The sequence below is a fragment of the Crinia signifera genome, chromosome 5 (genome assembly GCF_055691185.1).
Source record: "Crinia signifera chromosome 5, ASM5569118v1, whole genome shotgun sequence".
NCBI lineage: Eukaryota > Metazoa > Chordata > Amphibia > Anura > Myobatrachidae > Crinia > Crinia signifera.
This window is the reverse complement of record NC_139221.1, coordinates 90792359-90805728: the sequence shown is the minus strand read 5'-3', so window position 1 is coordinate 90805728 and position 13370 is coordinate 90792359. Positions and strand designations below refer to the sequence as shown.

Genomic DNA, 13370 nt, shown 5'->3' with positions numbered 1-13370 from the left:
GAGCAACGTATGCGGCTCCGGCCGCACAGATCTGAATAAGGGCCTATATGATTAGAGTCACTAATCCGGCCAATACTACAGCTCCTGAGATGACAGAGATAAGCAAATGACAGCCCAGCTCTATATTTTTTTTACACACTGCAGCCTGCACGGATCTGACTGATCCGTGCAAACTGCCTATACAAATTTGTATTAGCAAAATTTTGCCTGTTGGGTAATGTGGGAAATAACCAATGGGTTAGGTATTATAATGTGATCCTCATTAATCTTGAAATATTACCAAGGTATAGGTATTGATGTAAAGGATTTTAATCATAGGAACTTTTTTTCCATGAAAACCATGTGTCTACAAGCAACAGGTGCTGCAACAGTATCAATTGCTTACTGCATACTTGCAATGTTAGCAGCTGTCAGACTAGGTGTAGGCAGAGGTGCCGGTATCAATGGCTAAGGGTTGTGTACATGAACGATCTTAGAATTATAAAGATCCACTGGATAAGTCCAGTGGTTATCTTTAGACCTAGCCGGCTTGTAATGAAAAGCTGCACTCAGGTCTGCCGCCGTCCTCACTTCCTCTGTCGAAAAGCAGTGTAGGTTACCAAGATTAAAATGGATGATCAGATCATGGGAGATGAGCAACGGTGTAGAGCAGCTACCTGGGAATGCCGGGGTAGAACCGTTGAGAGCAGCAGTGCAGCTACTCAGAATAGCGGTGGAGCCAGACAGTGCTAGAGATGGGATAGCACAGGAGTCTTTGGACAACCAGGAGCAGGATAGAAGACTGCATACACAGGGATGTACAACAAAGCACTGGCAATTCAAGAGCTAGAGGGCAGATTTATACTACTGGCTGAAAGGTGAATGGTCATGATACTTTAGCTAACCGGAGTCTGCGAGGTCACTGGGTCCAGAGTTGTCAGCTGAATCAGACTGTCATGGTCGCGCCCAGTATTGGGCCTGGAGGGAGACTCCTGTATAGCAAAAAAACACATGAAGACTGTAATATGTGTAGAGCAGGGCTGGGCAACACCGGCCCTCCAGATGTTAGTGAACTACACATCCCAGGATGCTTTGCATTAGTTTTGCTATGTGGCCATGCTGAAACTGATGCAAGGCATGCTGGGATGTGTAGTTCACTAACATCTGGAGGGCCGGTGTTGCCCAGCCCTGCTGTAGAGGCAGGGAAGGTCATGAACATGCTTGGATTCATGTACAGTATAAGGCCGGCAAGGACTGACACATGGAGCCAAAGTATATGACATGCATCTCTATCCACAACACAAACAGGTGAGTGCCCGGCAGGGCAGCGCTGCCAAACCACGCATTATGACACAGGGTAGCAGAACTGTACTGCTCAGGATACGTACTACTTTAGGGAAAGTAGTTTAGGAGCTCAGTATAGCTCCCTGAGCTCTGACGTACTGGCACCTTGCTAGAGCAAGTGGATGATACTTATACCCCTGGGTTAGTTGTGAGAGGCTAAGCAGAGACAGGTGATTCTGGGGTAGATTTAATAAATGTCGATCAGAGGGATATGCGCTATCCCCGTGCCTTATGGCAGGGGATAGCGCTTCCCCTGATCTATGACACCCGCTAAGCGGGTGTCTAGCGTGCAGTGGTGTGGGGCAGGAGGCATAGAGCAGCTACGATATTTTTTACTGCGCGCCTGCCTCCTGCCTAATTTATGAACGGTCAGCATCACTGACCGTTCTGCCACCTGCAGCTATCGACTTCGACAGCTGCAGGTGGCGATGCCCTATGCACACAGCAGGGACAGCGCTGTCCCTGCTGCTGACTCTGAGCTGCGCTGGGTATCTCGGGAGAGCCGGCTGGGGGGAGGAGACAGTGCATCAGTATTAACTGATGCGCTGTCTCCAGGAGGGGACACCGCCGGAGGGGAGAGTTAGCGCTCCCCCGCTTCGGCGGACAAGATGTTGATACATCTTGTCGGTCTCCCCTTCTGCTTCGCCTCGCTAATGAGGCGAAACAGGAACTGTTATAATAAATCTACCCCTCAAGGGGGCTCAGTCTGCCTTAGGATTAGATGGAGCTTGGTCTGGCGATTGTGACCTGTCTCAGCAGTACTCAAGGCTAGGGGGGTTATTCAGAGTTGAACACTGATGTGTGCCCCCCCTTAATGGAGTCACATTGACGAAACGTGTTGAGATACTCCATTTATCTACCTGAACCTCAACAGTAAGTTATATCCTCATTAACTTTAACCATTTATTGTATCCTCACCACTTTTTTAAAAAGCTCTTGGGCATTTGGATTTTTTTACATATTTTTTTTTTTTACTTATACAGTATCTGTCCTTTCATGTATTGTGGGCAGTTTTAGACAATATGTGTTAAATAATCTTTTTAATTGATATTCCTCTTTTTTTATTTAAGAAATTCCTTTTTAATATATAAAGTATGAGTTTATTCTCGATCCAACACCTACTGACACCTTGTGAAAACAGAGGATATAACTTCTAACAGCGCCACAAGAAAGGAGATGGTTAGATGCTAGATAAACAGCAAAATAATTAAACTATACTTCCATTAGCATGAACAATGGGCCTTATTCTAGTTCACTTTTTCTGACAAAATCCTTCTTAGATGGACAAAACCATGTGCACTGCAGGTGGGGCAGATGTTACTTGTGCAGAAAGAATTGGGTGGGGTTTTACTTCAAAGTGAGCTCTATATTGCAGTGTAAAAATAAAGCAGCCAGTATTTACCCTGCACAGAAACAAAATAACTCACCCAAATCTAATTCTCTCTGCACATTTTACATCTGCCCCCCTGCAGTGCACATGGTTTTGTCCATCTAAGAAGGATTTTGTCAGAAAGAGTGAACTAGAATAAGGCCCAATGTTTCATCCTGCTTCAGAATATTCTTATCAAATGGATGGATTTCTCACCCAAATCCGGTTCATATGCAGGAGGAAAGAAAGGCTCATGATGGTGAAGTCAGTTTTAATACAATCCAGGGGGTAGGAACAGAAGGGACAATTACCAGCAGGTGTATCAGAATTTTTTAAGCAGTTCTAAAAGAGTTTTTGTAAATATAGTCACCAGTCTTATGCCCGGGTGAAAGAACTTAGACAAGCAAGTTGTCCTTAGTTCCTTTTTGTCACGATCACAAATGCCTGTCTTACCTTGGTTGCGGTAGTCCTTTACCTTACTGTTACTATTTTTACTACCAGCAGCGGCTCACCACTGCTATTTTAGGACTGAGCTGACGCCCTTACACAAAGGGAGTGCTGACAGCGAGATTGATTCTTTTACATTTCATCACCAATACTATGATACCTTGGCACTATTATATACTCTTGTTGTAAATATACAGTTGTGCCCATGAGTTTACATACCCTAGCACAGGGGTCCTCAAACTATTTTGCTCTGGGACCCCATCAGACAATAAAACTAATTACAGGACCCCAGCAAGTGACTGCAGAAGGTCATCACATCACATGTGTAGTCAGCAGACAACACATACATGGCAGCATTGTGGAGGCACAGAGTGATGGGAGTAGTCTAAAATAACAGACAAGTCAACAGATTTTTCAGACTCCTTGAATCACTGACTGATATTAGAAAATGTATCAGCCTGATGGTCAGCAACATGGAGCCGTGACCCCATGCTGAGAATGTCGGACCCACTTTGGGGTCAGGACCCACAGTTTGAGAACCGCTGTCCTAGCAGAATTTGTATTTTTCTGGGCATTTGTAATAAAATATGAATGATAACTTTTCTTTCACTCACGGTTAGTGGTAGGGTGAAGCCATTTATTGCCAAACAACTTTGGGTACTAGTGTAGTACCAGGGCGCCCAATTAACATACGTACGCAAGCATAAGGAAATCGCATTGCATAGCACGGCCTGTTTTAGGTAGTTAATATGGTATGGACATTTCGTGGGTAGCTTAGCTGTGCTTTCTGAATAAGCCTAGGCTGCGCAAATAGCGTAGTCAGTCAGAACTTGCGTAAGTGTTCCCGGTCCCTATTAGAATCAGTCTGAGGTGAATAACTGAGAGTGATGGCTGCATCAGGGAGAGCTGATAACGCAACTGAGGTTACAGCGATGGCAGGTGAACCAGTCACCATGTTCACCTTGCCAAATTCAGAGGAGGAGGCTGTAATCTTTTTCCAGCGCCACCAGTTGCTGCTGGTCATGCAAAATTGTGTCAACGGGCACCCGATGCAGCTATCCGTGAAGGAAAGCATGTGGCGCTGCCACATAAAGGGGTTCCGCAAAAAGGTGAGCCTCAGAGCGGCGAACTGGTTCCCAGGGTGCCGGTTACCCTTCCTCACCCTTGTCCGCTTTATCTACTCATGGGCGGAGGAGATGACAAGTGTGCCATTTTGTGACCGGGAGCTGCACATGTCTAACAAAACTGCAGTGCAGTACAATGGCTTAATGCGGGAGGCATGCACTATGGACTTGATTTCTCAGCCCCATAGGCAAATTGGTGGTCCCGGCATGGTGGTTGAAGTTGACGAAAGTCTCTTTGTGAGGCGCAAAAATCATGTTGGAAGGATGCTGCCTCAGCAGTGGATTTTTGGAGGGATCTGCAGGGAGACTGGTGCCTGCTTTGTCACTGCAGTTGAGAAGAGAGATGCCAGTACGTTGATGGCCGCCATCAACGATTTTGTTGCTCCTGGATCCATGATCTATTCTGAATGTTGGAGGGCCTACAACACCGAGCAGCTTCAGCCAGCAGGCTATGAGCACTCGTGTGTGAACCATCGGTTCAACTTTGTGGACCCAGAGTCAGGGGTTTACACGCAGAATATAGAGCGGCTGCAGGGGGGGGGGGGGGGGCGTGTATATGGCGAAACAAGCGCCAAAGATGCACCTCCCGAAAAAACTTGGATTCGTACTTTAGAAGAGTTCATGTGGAGGAAGACTCTGGGAACTTCTAATCCCTTTAGCCACATTCTACATGCTCTGACGCTGCTTCCCAATGCAAATGAACAGCCTTCATAGTGACTCTATTAGTCTTCTTTTTTTTCTTTATTATTATCTTTAATATTCTTGTTTCACTTGATTACTGTGTATAAATGTAATTAATTAATGTGTTATCTTTATTCTTCATTATTAAGTAAATTGAAAGTTAATCTTTAACACATATCCTCATTACTGTGTCAGAAGTATGGTATGGCAGGTGTGAATGTGTTCCTAAAATCCCCTCACTATCCACGCCACCCTGAAGCGTGGCGAGTGCAGTGGAACGTGTCCTCCCGACCTTTTTCATACCCCCACTATCCACATCGGCGTGTAGTTGATTTTATATAGTGTGGCGAGCCACCGAGCCCGAAGCGTGGCGATCATGTATAGTAATCCGCGTCCCCTCGCGGGGCTCGCTGCGCTCACCACACTATATAAAATCAACTCCATGCCGATGTGGATAGTGAGGGTATGTGCTTGCTAACATATCCCCTGCGTAGCAAATCGCTGAAGATGGGATGCACTGTGACGTCAGCCGTCCGATCCGAGCAGGCATTGGCCCGCCTGAATTCCCGCGGGAATGCCCATGCTCTGGGCTGGTGTCCGCCTCCAACCCCTCCTCCACCCGTGAGAATGCAGTGGCGAGTGTGATACGCCAAAAGAGTTTGCACAGGGGGTGTGCACATGTGCAAATACTTACATGTGCAGACCCCCCTCACGATCGGAATGAGTCCAAATTCGGCCCCTTTTGAGTGGTACCGAAGCAGGCCAAATATACAATGAGTTTAAAAGGTGGAACTCACAGACTTAATGAGATCAATTTCAACCTTCCGTTTTATTCGCAACCATCGTCAGGAATAACCAAATGGATATAGAGGCTAATTACGGTGTTCCTGAATGGGTTAATTGAATGTCTATCCTTTAATACCTTTCTTTAACTTAGGATGTTCAAATATTCATGAAACTGTAGTGTATCATATTATTGTTGCTACTGGCCATCCATCTTTTTGTTTGATGCATGGTTTTAATCATGTATGCTTGTATTACATGTTTTTGTGCACTAATGGTTAACCTGGACACTGATATACTGTAGTCTTTGCAGTGGAGGAAGCATTTGATGACATCAGTATTATGCTGGAGGGCACTATGGGTGTTGTCAAGGTGTCTGTCTAGTCTGTATAAAGGTAACCTGTTTGCTACATTTTGGTTATTGCTGATGGCAGTTGTTAATAAATCGACCAAAATCTTGAGCTCTGAGTGTCATTAAGGGGGTGATTCTAGTCCCTTCGGATTGGGGCGAATTGTTGGGGGACTGCCCATGTGCAGGGTCTTTTATGCACATGTGCAGGTCCCCTTTGTGAATGGCTTGCATAGTCGCTGAGCAGTTAGCGGACACAGGCAGGGTCGGGTGTCGCCAGTGGGAACGGCCAGCGTGTCATGGGCATCCCTATGAAAACACACAGCGTTCCCATGGGAATGTAGGGAGGTGGCTGACGTCCCCGCTGTTTTTGTCCCGGGATACACAAATAACATTTGTTTGCGAGCCCAGGAGAAATCATTCTGTGGTCAGCAAACATCGATTGATTTCTCGTGCAGCGCACACATTCACAAGTGCGAATCATCACAGCACTGGGCGCACTTTAAAAAAATAAAAACTTTGATTCTCCTTTGCCATCGATGTAGGGAAACCATCTGGTTCTCCCACATCGATGGCAAAAGTATTCAACATCGACCATAAACATCGATGATTTCAAATAATCGATGGCCATCCTGAGCTCTTCCACAGCACCTTACCCTACCATGTGCAGGCTGCCTGCAGAATCCATTCCAGTCCCGGCAGCCAGGCTGCTACAGACACACAGTCAGACTCGCGAGATGATGAAATCATCATCCTCCCGATAGTGTCTGCAGTGCACTGAAGCTCCGCAGCGGTGGACGACTGCTGGATGCAGCAGCCACTACACACTGTGAGTGGCAGCCGACACGGGTAGCTCTCCTACTCGTCCATTATACCCGCCGCCCGTCCGCTCTCCCGCCACCGCCGCCGCTACAGCTGACCCGGGCGGGTGTTTGTGCGTCCCCGTACCCTCTCCCCCAGCCTCCACCCCTCTAGGCGGCTTTGAAGGGAGTAACCATAGAGACACACAAGCCGAGGCAGATCGGGCAAGTCACGTGTCACCACTTCCGAGTTCCCCCAGCTGAAGGAAGGTAGCCGGCACAGCGCCAGCACAGTGAGACCCATACGCTGTTCTGCGCAGAAATAACTGGAGCTGCATGCGTCAGGAAACATTACCTGGCTGGTCGCCCCCGCAGGTGACAGGTGCGCTATTCACTTTCACCTTCGCGCGTTTATTTCCCTGTTTCTCTCTCGCTTCCTGTAATGTACATTATATGTAGGGGCCCCCATAGGCTTTCTGTCTTCTTTCCTATGCCGGCTTTCTACAAAGGTTCACCATCAGAGAATTGTATAACTCCTACAGATGTGTATGTTGTTGTGCATTCACTAGAGCTCATACAGAGAGCTTTGGTGATTCCATTTCTGTAATGGCCTCATGAATTATGTTGGTGGTAATTCTGTTAATAAAAGAATTTAGCGGTGGCTCTTACAATCGACTATATTTAGAGATGGCTGTTGCACCGACCAAGGAATGCAGGGGGGTTGCATGTAATGTATGTGCTTTTGGGGTTATTGGTGAACAAGGAGAAGGTGCTGCCTCACAGCCCTGAGGTCATAAAATCATTTCCAGCTAGTCTGTAACCAATTTTGCGTAAGTTTTCTCCAGATATCCCCATTCCTCTCGCACTCTAAAATCATACTGATCGACTAAATGCATTAACATGTAATAATGGGATGCAGTTGAAATCCCGGCGGTCAAAATCCTGACGCCGAAATCCCAGCACGTTGTCCCTCTATGGGTGTCCACGACACCCATAGAGGGAGAATAAATTAGTGTGCCGATCCACATTCTCCCCTTGTCGGTATTTCGGCGGTCGGGATTCTGACCGCCGGGATTTCGTACCAATCCCGTTCCCGTAATTATAATGTGCTTTGTGGGTGTGTGTGTATGTGCCTTTGCATAGTAGGGAATATAAATGTATAAGATTTAATGGGGGCAAGGACTGATACATTTTCAGTACTGCTTAACTCATGGTGTATAATGTTTTGACTGAATACTTCTAATAGATCGTGACATATTTTTAGAAGTAAAACATGACTATAAATGCATAGTTATCCTATTAAAACAAATTATTTTCACTTCAAAAATAGAAAGTTATCTTGTGGATGTTCTTTTTAAACTCCTGGTTGGTATTGCTACCGCTCTTTCTATTAATAAAACACAACATTGGCTTTGTTCATGCAGATAACATGGAAACCTCTTGAATACAACGTTTGAGGAGCTAAATGACACAGATCAGTGCTGCGCACACAGAAATCTTCCCCGACCTCCACACACATGGCAATATTGAAGACTGCATTTGGAATGGAGAATTCCCGCCTTAACCGAAGAAATGTTTTCCTGTTGAAATTTCTGGGTCTCATTTTTATAATAGTTTTTTCCTGCGAGTTTTTACTGTACTACTTTGTTATAATCCAGTGCCAATGGCCAAGACTGAAGACAATGCCCAGTCCACGCGAATCATCACCGCTGAAAGCCATGTTCTTATCAGATACTCATCTTCTTGGAGAAATCACTGGTCATTGGTTTGATAAATTGAGAAGGTAAGCTGTCCCTGTATACTGGAAGATATTTAGGAAAACTTGTACAGGTACCGTATTTTTCGGACCATAAGATGCACGTTTTTCTCCCACAAAATGTGGGAGAAAAACGATGTGCTTCTTATGGACCGAATATGACATGTGAAGCAGACAGCTGGAGCTTACATGGAGCTTATGTAAGGGGCAGCGCTCCCACTGCTCTGGGTGGGAGAGCCCAGATAGAGTGGGCGGGGAGCGCTGGGTCCTGGATACTGCTGCTGCTGCGATGAAATCTCAGAGTGCGGCAGCAGAGCCCGACTTTTGAGAGCGCGGCAGCAGTGCGCCCACATCTCAGAGCCTAGCAGCATAGCCGGCACCATGTGACTCCCCTGCTCCCCCACCACCTCCTCCTTCCACAGGAGTGCACCGTGGGCAGTGTTAGCTGAGAGCCTGGATGCGGTAACCACTGGGTCTGTGTCTACAATACTGTCTACAGTATGTGTGTGTGCATGTATGCTGCCTCTGATGTGTGTGTCCATGTGTATGCTGGCTCTGATGTGTGTGTGTGTGTGTCTATGTGTATGCTCTATAAAGTGCAATATTACTGTCATTCAGTCCACACTACTCTGCTTTGACTTCTTGCCTTTAGTATACCCACTTTCAGTACTCAAAACCCCTGCTAACTTCATGTTCGTAAAAACTGACCAGAAGAATTATAATGCAATCTTCGTCTCAATTATTACACTATTTGGTTCAGAATATTTTTTTCCTGTTTTCCTCCTCTAAAACTAGGCGCGTCTTATGTTCAGGTGCGTCTTATGGTCCGAAAAGTACAGTAATTGTGTGATAAAAATGATATATCTATTGAAAAGTATTTGCTTTTATTTTGTAAACTGCACCAGAAAAAAATTAGGCAAAAGTGGGTTTAATACATCACAGAATTCCAGCCTGAAAGATACTAACAAGCATATTTTATCCTGATGTGGTGGAGTTTGTCCTTCCTCTGTTACTTCTTGAGTTTGTATTTACTTTTATTACATGAGGTCACAAGTTTCACCTAGTTAGTAATCAGCGCGTTACATAGTTTTTTTTTTACACAATAAGAATTTTCCCCTCAGTATTTGTAGTGTGTACTGTAGTGCCCAGAACCTTTTGAAGTCTCCAAAGATTCAAGAACTTTTACATGTAGAACATACACATGTTCTCTAATTACATGATTGTTTCTTTTATAGGTAGTGCCTTGCCAACTCACCCTTTGGAAAAAATAAAAGATTAGGGACTCGCACTAGTATAGACACGTGTTTGTTATATTGGTTATGTCATATATGAGGGAAGTCAAAACTGGCCTTTGGAGACTTGCTCCTTGTTGGTCACTTATTTCACATGTGGGTCAATCACCCCGTATGTGTTTTTTATGTGACGGACAGTGGTGCACCCCCGAGTTATACCTGATTACATTTAACCAAAACAAGAGAAAAAAGGGTACTTGTGAGTTATCCGGGCTGCCGATTTTGTCCTTAAGTTTAGTTAACTTAATGACACCCGACCGACGCGATGCCCGCGATTTAGCCCCAAATCTTGGGCATCGCGTCGGTCGTGGCCGTTATAAGAGGCCGCGACGCGATGCCCACGATTTTCCATAGACAGTAATGTTAAAAGACACGATGGACCCGATTTCCCATAGACAGTAATGTTAAAAGACGCGATGGACCCGATTTCCCATAGACAGCAATGTTAAAATAAAATGACAATGTGAAATTGGCCAATATGGCCATTTCACATTGGATATGTTTTAAAAAAAAATGTTTCATGGCCCCCCACCACCGTTAACGCCACCCCGCTATTGACGCCAACCCGAAGCGTGGAGAGCGCAGCGAGCCCGCGAGGGGCGGCGGTACGCGTCCTCCGACCTTTTCATACCCCTACTATCCACGTCGGTGTGGAGTTGAGAATAGAATAGTGTGGCGAGCCACCGAGCCCGAAGCGTGGCGAGCGCACGCGGATACCTTCACAGGTGTCCGCGTCCCCTCGCGGGGCTCGCTGCGCTCGCCACGCTTCGGGCTCGGTGGCTCGCTGCGCTCGCCACACTATTCTATTCTCAACTCCATGCCGATGTGGATAGTAGGGGTATGAAAAGGTCGGAGGACGCGTACCGCCGCCCCTCGTGGGCTCGCTGCGCTCGCCACGCTTCGGGTTGGCGTCAATAGCGGGGTGGCGTTAACGGTGGTGGGGGGCCATGAAACTTTTTTTAAAAAACATATCCAATGTGAAATGGCCATATTGGCCAATTTCACATTGTCATTTTATTTTAACATTGCTGTCTATGGGAAATCGGGTCCATCGCGTCGCGGCCCCTTATAACGGCCACGACCGACGCGATGCCCCCGATTTCAGGCGCGATTAAAAAATCGGCATCCCGGATAACTCACAAGTACCGAAAAAAGAAACTCGGGTGGGGTGCGCGCTAGACTCCCTCAAGGTGTTATGTCTTACTGCAAAAACATATTAAGTTAATTGGTTAGTTGTATATGGCCCCACACATTACTGCCAACAGGAAGGAGGGAGGGGAAAATAAAGGGGAAAAAGGGAAAGACAGGGCAAAGAAATGTAGATATTTCTGTATTTGTGCCTTAGTTGCGAATATTTATCAATAACCTGCTGGGTTAGGTATAGATATTAGGACTCATGGTGATCAGAAAAATTCTGATATAAAAGTGACCTTCATATTTCCTTACACTTGGTCGTGTGCCAGTGTTGGTTGCTTTCACTCATCGTTTAGTGTTAAGGATTTAATCATGGGTCACCATAGTATCTCCACTGTTTCTATTCTTTTTTTAGAAAAGTTGGGATTTCTATGTCCACAGAACTTCTGCTGCCCACTCGTCTTGCTTATTGTATAGGACGAGGGGTGAGAGCCCTGTGTACATACGGGGTCCCAGAGGGATAGTGTAGAAGGATGATCCCTTTAGACAGATCTCCTGGGTGTCCCCCTGTTGCTTGATGGCATTGCAGGGTAGGCAGTCCAGGTATATCTGCCCTGACCCTCCTTGAATATAGGTAAAGGGATAGTATCAAATTTCGTGTAGATTGAAATACAAATATTAGAACCTCTGTGGTACACTGTACTTCTGCTGCTCACTCGTCTTACTTATTCGCATAGAACGAGGAGTGAGAGAGTCCTGTGTCCATTTATGGTTCCAGAGTTAAAGAAGAGAAAGGTGGCCCCTAAGACGGGAAATCGGGGTGCCCCCCTGTTACTTTTGCATTGCAGGGTAGGCAAACCTGATACATCCGACGTGGACTCACCTTATAAATACAGGTCAAATAGGGGTGCAGTGTTCATAGGGGGTGGATTTATGCAGTTTAGAAGTCTTTATCCTGAGAAATTATGTTTAATTATTACACATTTTACTCCTGCGGTCATATATTGCAAATATATGGTTCTCAGTATTTTAACTGCAATTATCAGTGCAATTGGTTGTATCTCCTATACATCTGTATTAATGAAATATCACTCATTGTCATAACAACCAGTTTTGCATGTGATAAGGGGACAGAAATTCCCACACATTGATTTCCAAAACAGGCTACACACACTGACTCTGTTGTCAAATATCTGTTTTATATAATGTTGCCTCTCACAGTGAATGTTTAGCAGCAGAATTTGCTACTTTTAACCAACATTTTATCACAGAGTTGCTATTGTTATACAATGTTGCCTCTCACAGTTTGGTGCAGGAATACAGATTTTGTAAGGTAGCTATATACTCTTTATTGGCCAGACAAATGCTGTGATTGGCCCTTTACTACAATAGTGGTCAATATAAGATATGCCCCTCACAGAGAAACACCCCTATTAGTGTATCTCAACAATTTAAATCTACATGTGTTAGATCGGGTACACAGATAAATCATGCAATGTCCCCTTAACTGGATGCTTTTTAGCCGATCAATGCCTTTCTGCACCACAAAACCAGGGAGACGTATGCAATCAATCAATCAATCCCTTTTACATATCACCAATTCATACTTAGAAACAAGAATAAAATGACATATGGAATATAAGCCACGGTAAGGACTATGTCCGCCGTGAATCGTAATACATTACCGCCCTTATAAGGCTGATGCTGAGTTTCCTTTCTCTTCTTTAACTCTGGAACCATAAATGGACACAGGACTCTCTCACTCCTCGTTCTATGCGAATAAGTAAGACGAGTGAGCAGCAGAAGTACAGTGTACCACAGAGGTTCTAATATTTGTATTTCAATCTACACGAAATTTGATACTATCCCTTTACCTATATTCAAGGAGGGTCAGGGCAGATATACCTGGACTGCCTACCCTGCAATGCCATCAAGCAACAGGGGGACACCCAGGAGATCTGTCTAAAGGGATCATCCTTCTACACTATCCCTCTGGGACCCCGTATGTACACAGGGCTCTCACCCCTCGTCCTATACAATAAGCAAGACGAGTGGGCAGCAGAAGTTCTGTGGACATAGAAATCCCAACTTTTCTAAAAAAAGAATAGAAACAGTGGAGATACTATGGTGACCCATGATTAAATCCTTAACACTAAACGATGAGTGAAAGCAACCAACACTGGCACACGACCAAGTGTAAGGAAATATGAAGGTCACTTTTATATCAGAATTTTTCTGATCACCATGAGTCCTAATATCTATACCTAACCCAGCAGGTTATTGATAAATATTCGCAACTAAGGCACAAATAC

At 45.3% G+C, this 13370-nt stretch overlaps 1 protein-coding gene across 3 annotated transcripts in view; it reads left to right on the top strand.

Moving 5' to 3' along the window:
- The first annotated feature begins 6756 nt into the window (after positions 1 to 6756).
- The window catches only part of MPPE1 (metallophosphoesterase 1), a 125551-nt gene continuing 118937 nt past the window's right edge, over positions 6757 to 13370 (top strand). Inside the window, exons 1-2 of one of the 3 annotated variants that reach the window (XM_083187668.1) lie at positions 6757 to 6905; positions 8301 to 8659. In XM_083187668.1, coding sequence (XP_083043794.1) covers positions 8394 to 8659 — 266 coding nt within the window. In that variant the 5' untranslated portion in view covers positions 6757 to 6905; positions 8301 to 8393. Of the gene's footprint in view, positions 6906 to 6929; positions 7259 to 8300; positions 8660 to 13370 lie in introns of those variants that run through there. The other 2 variants (XM_083187669.1, XM_083187667.1) reach the window with 2 other exon arrangements.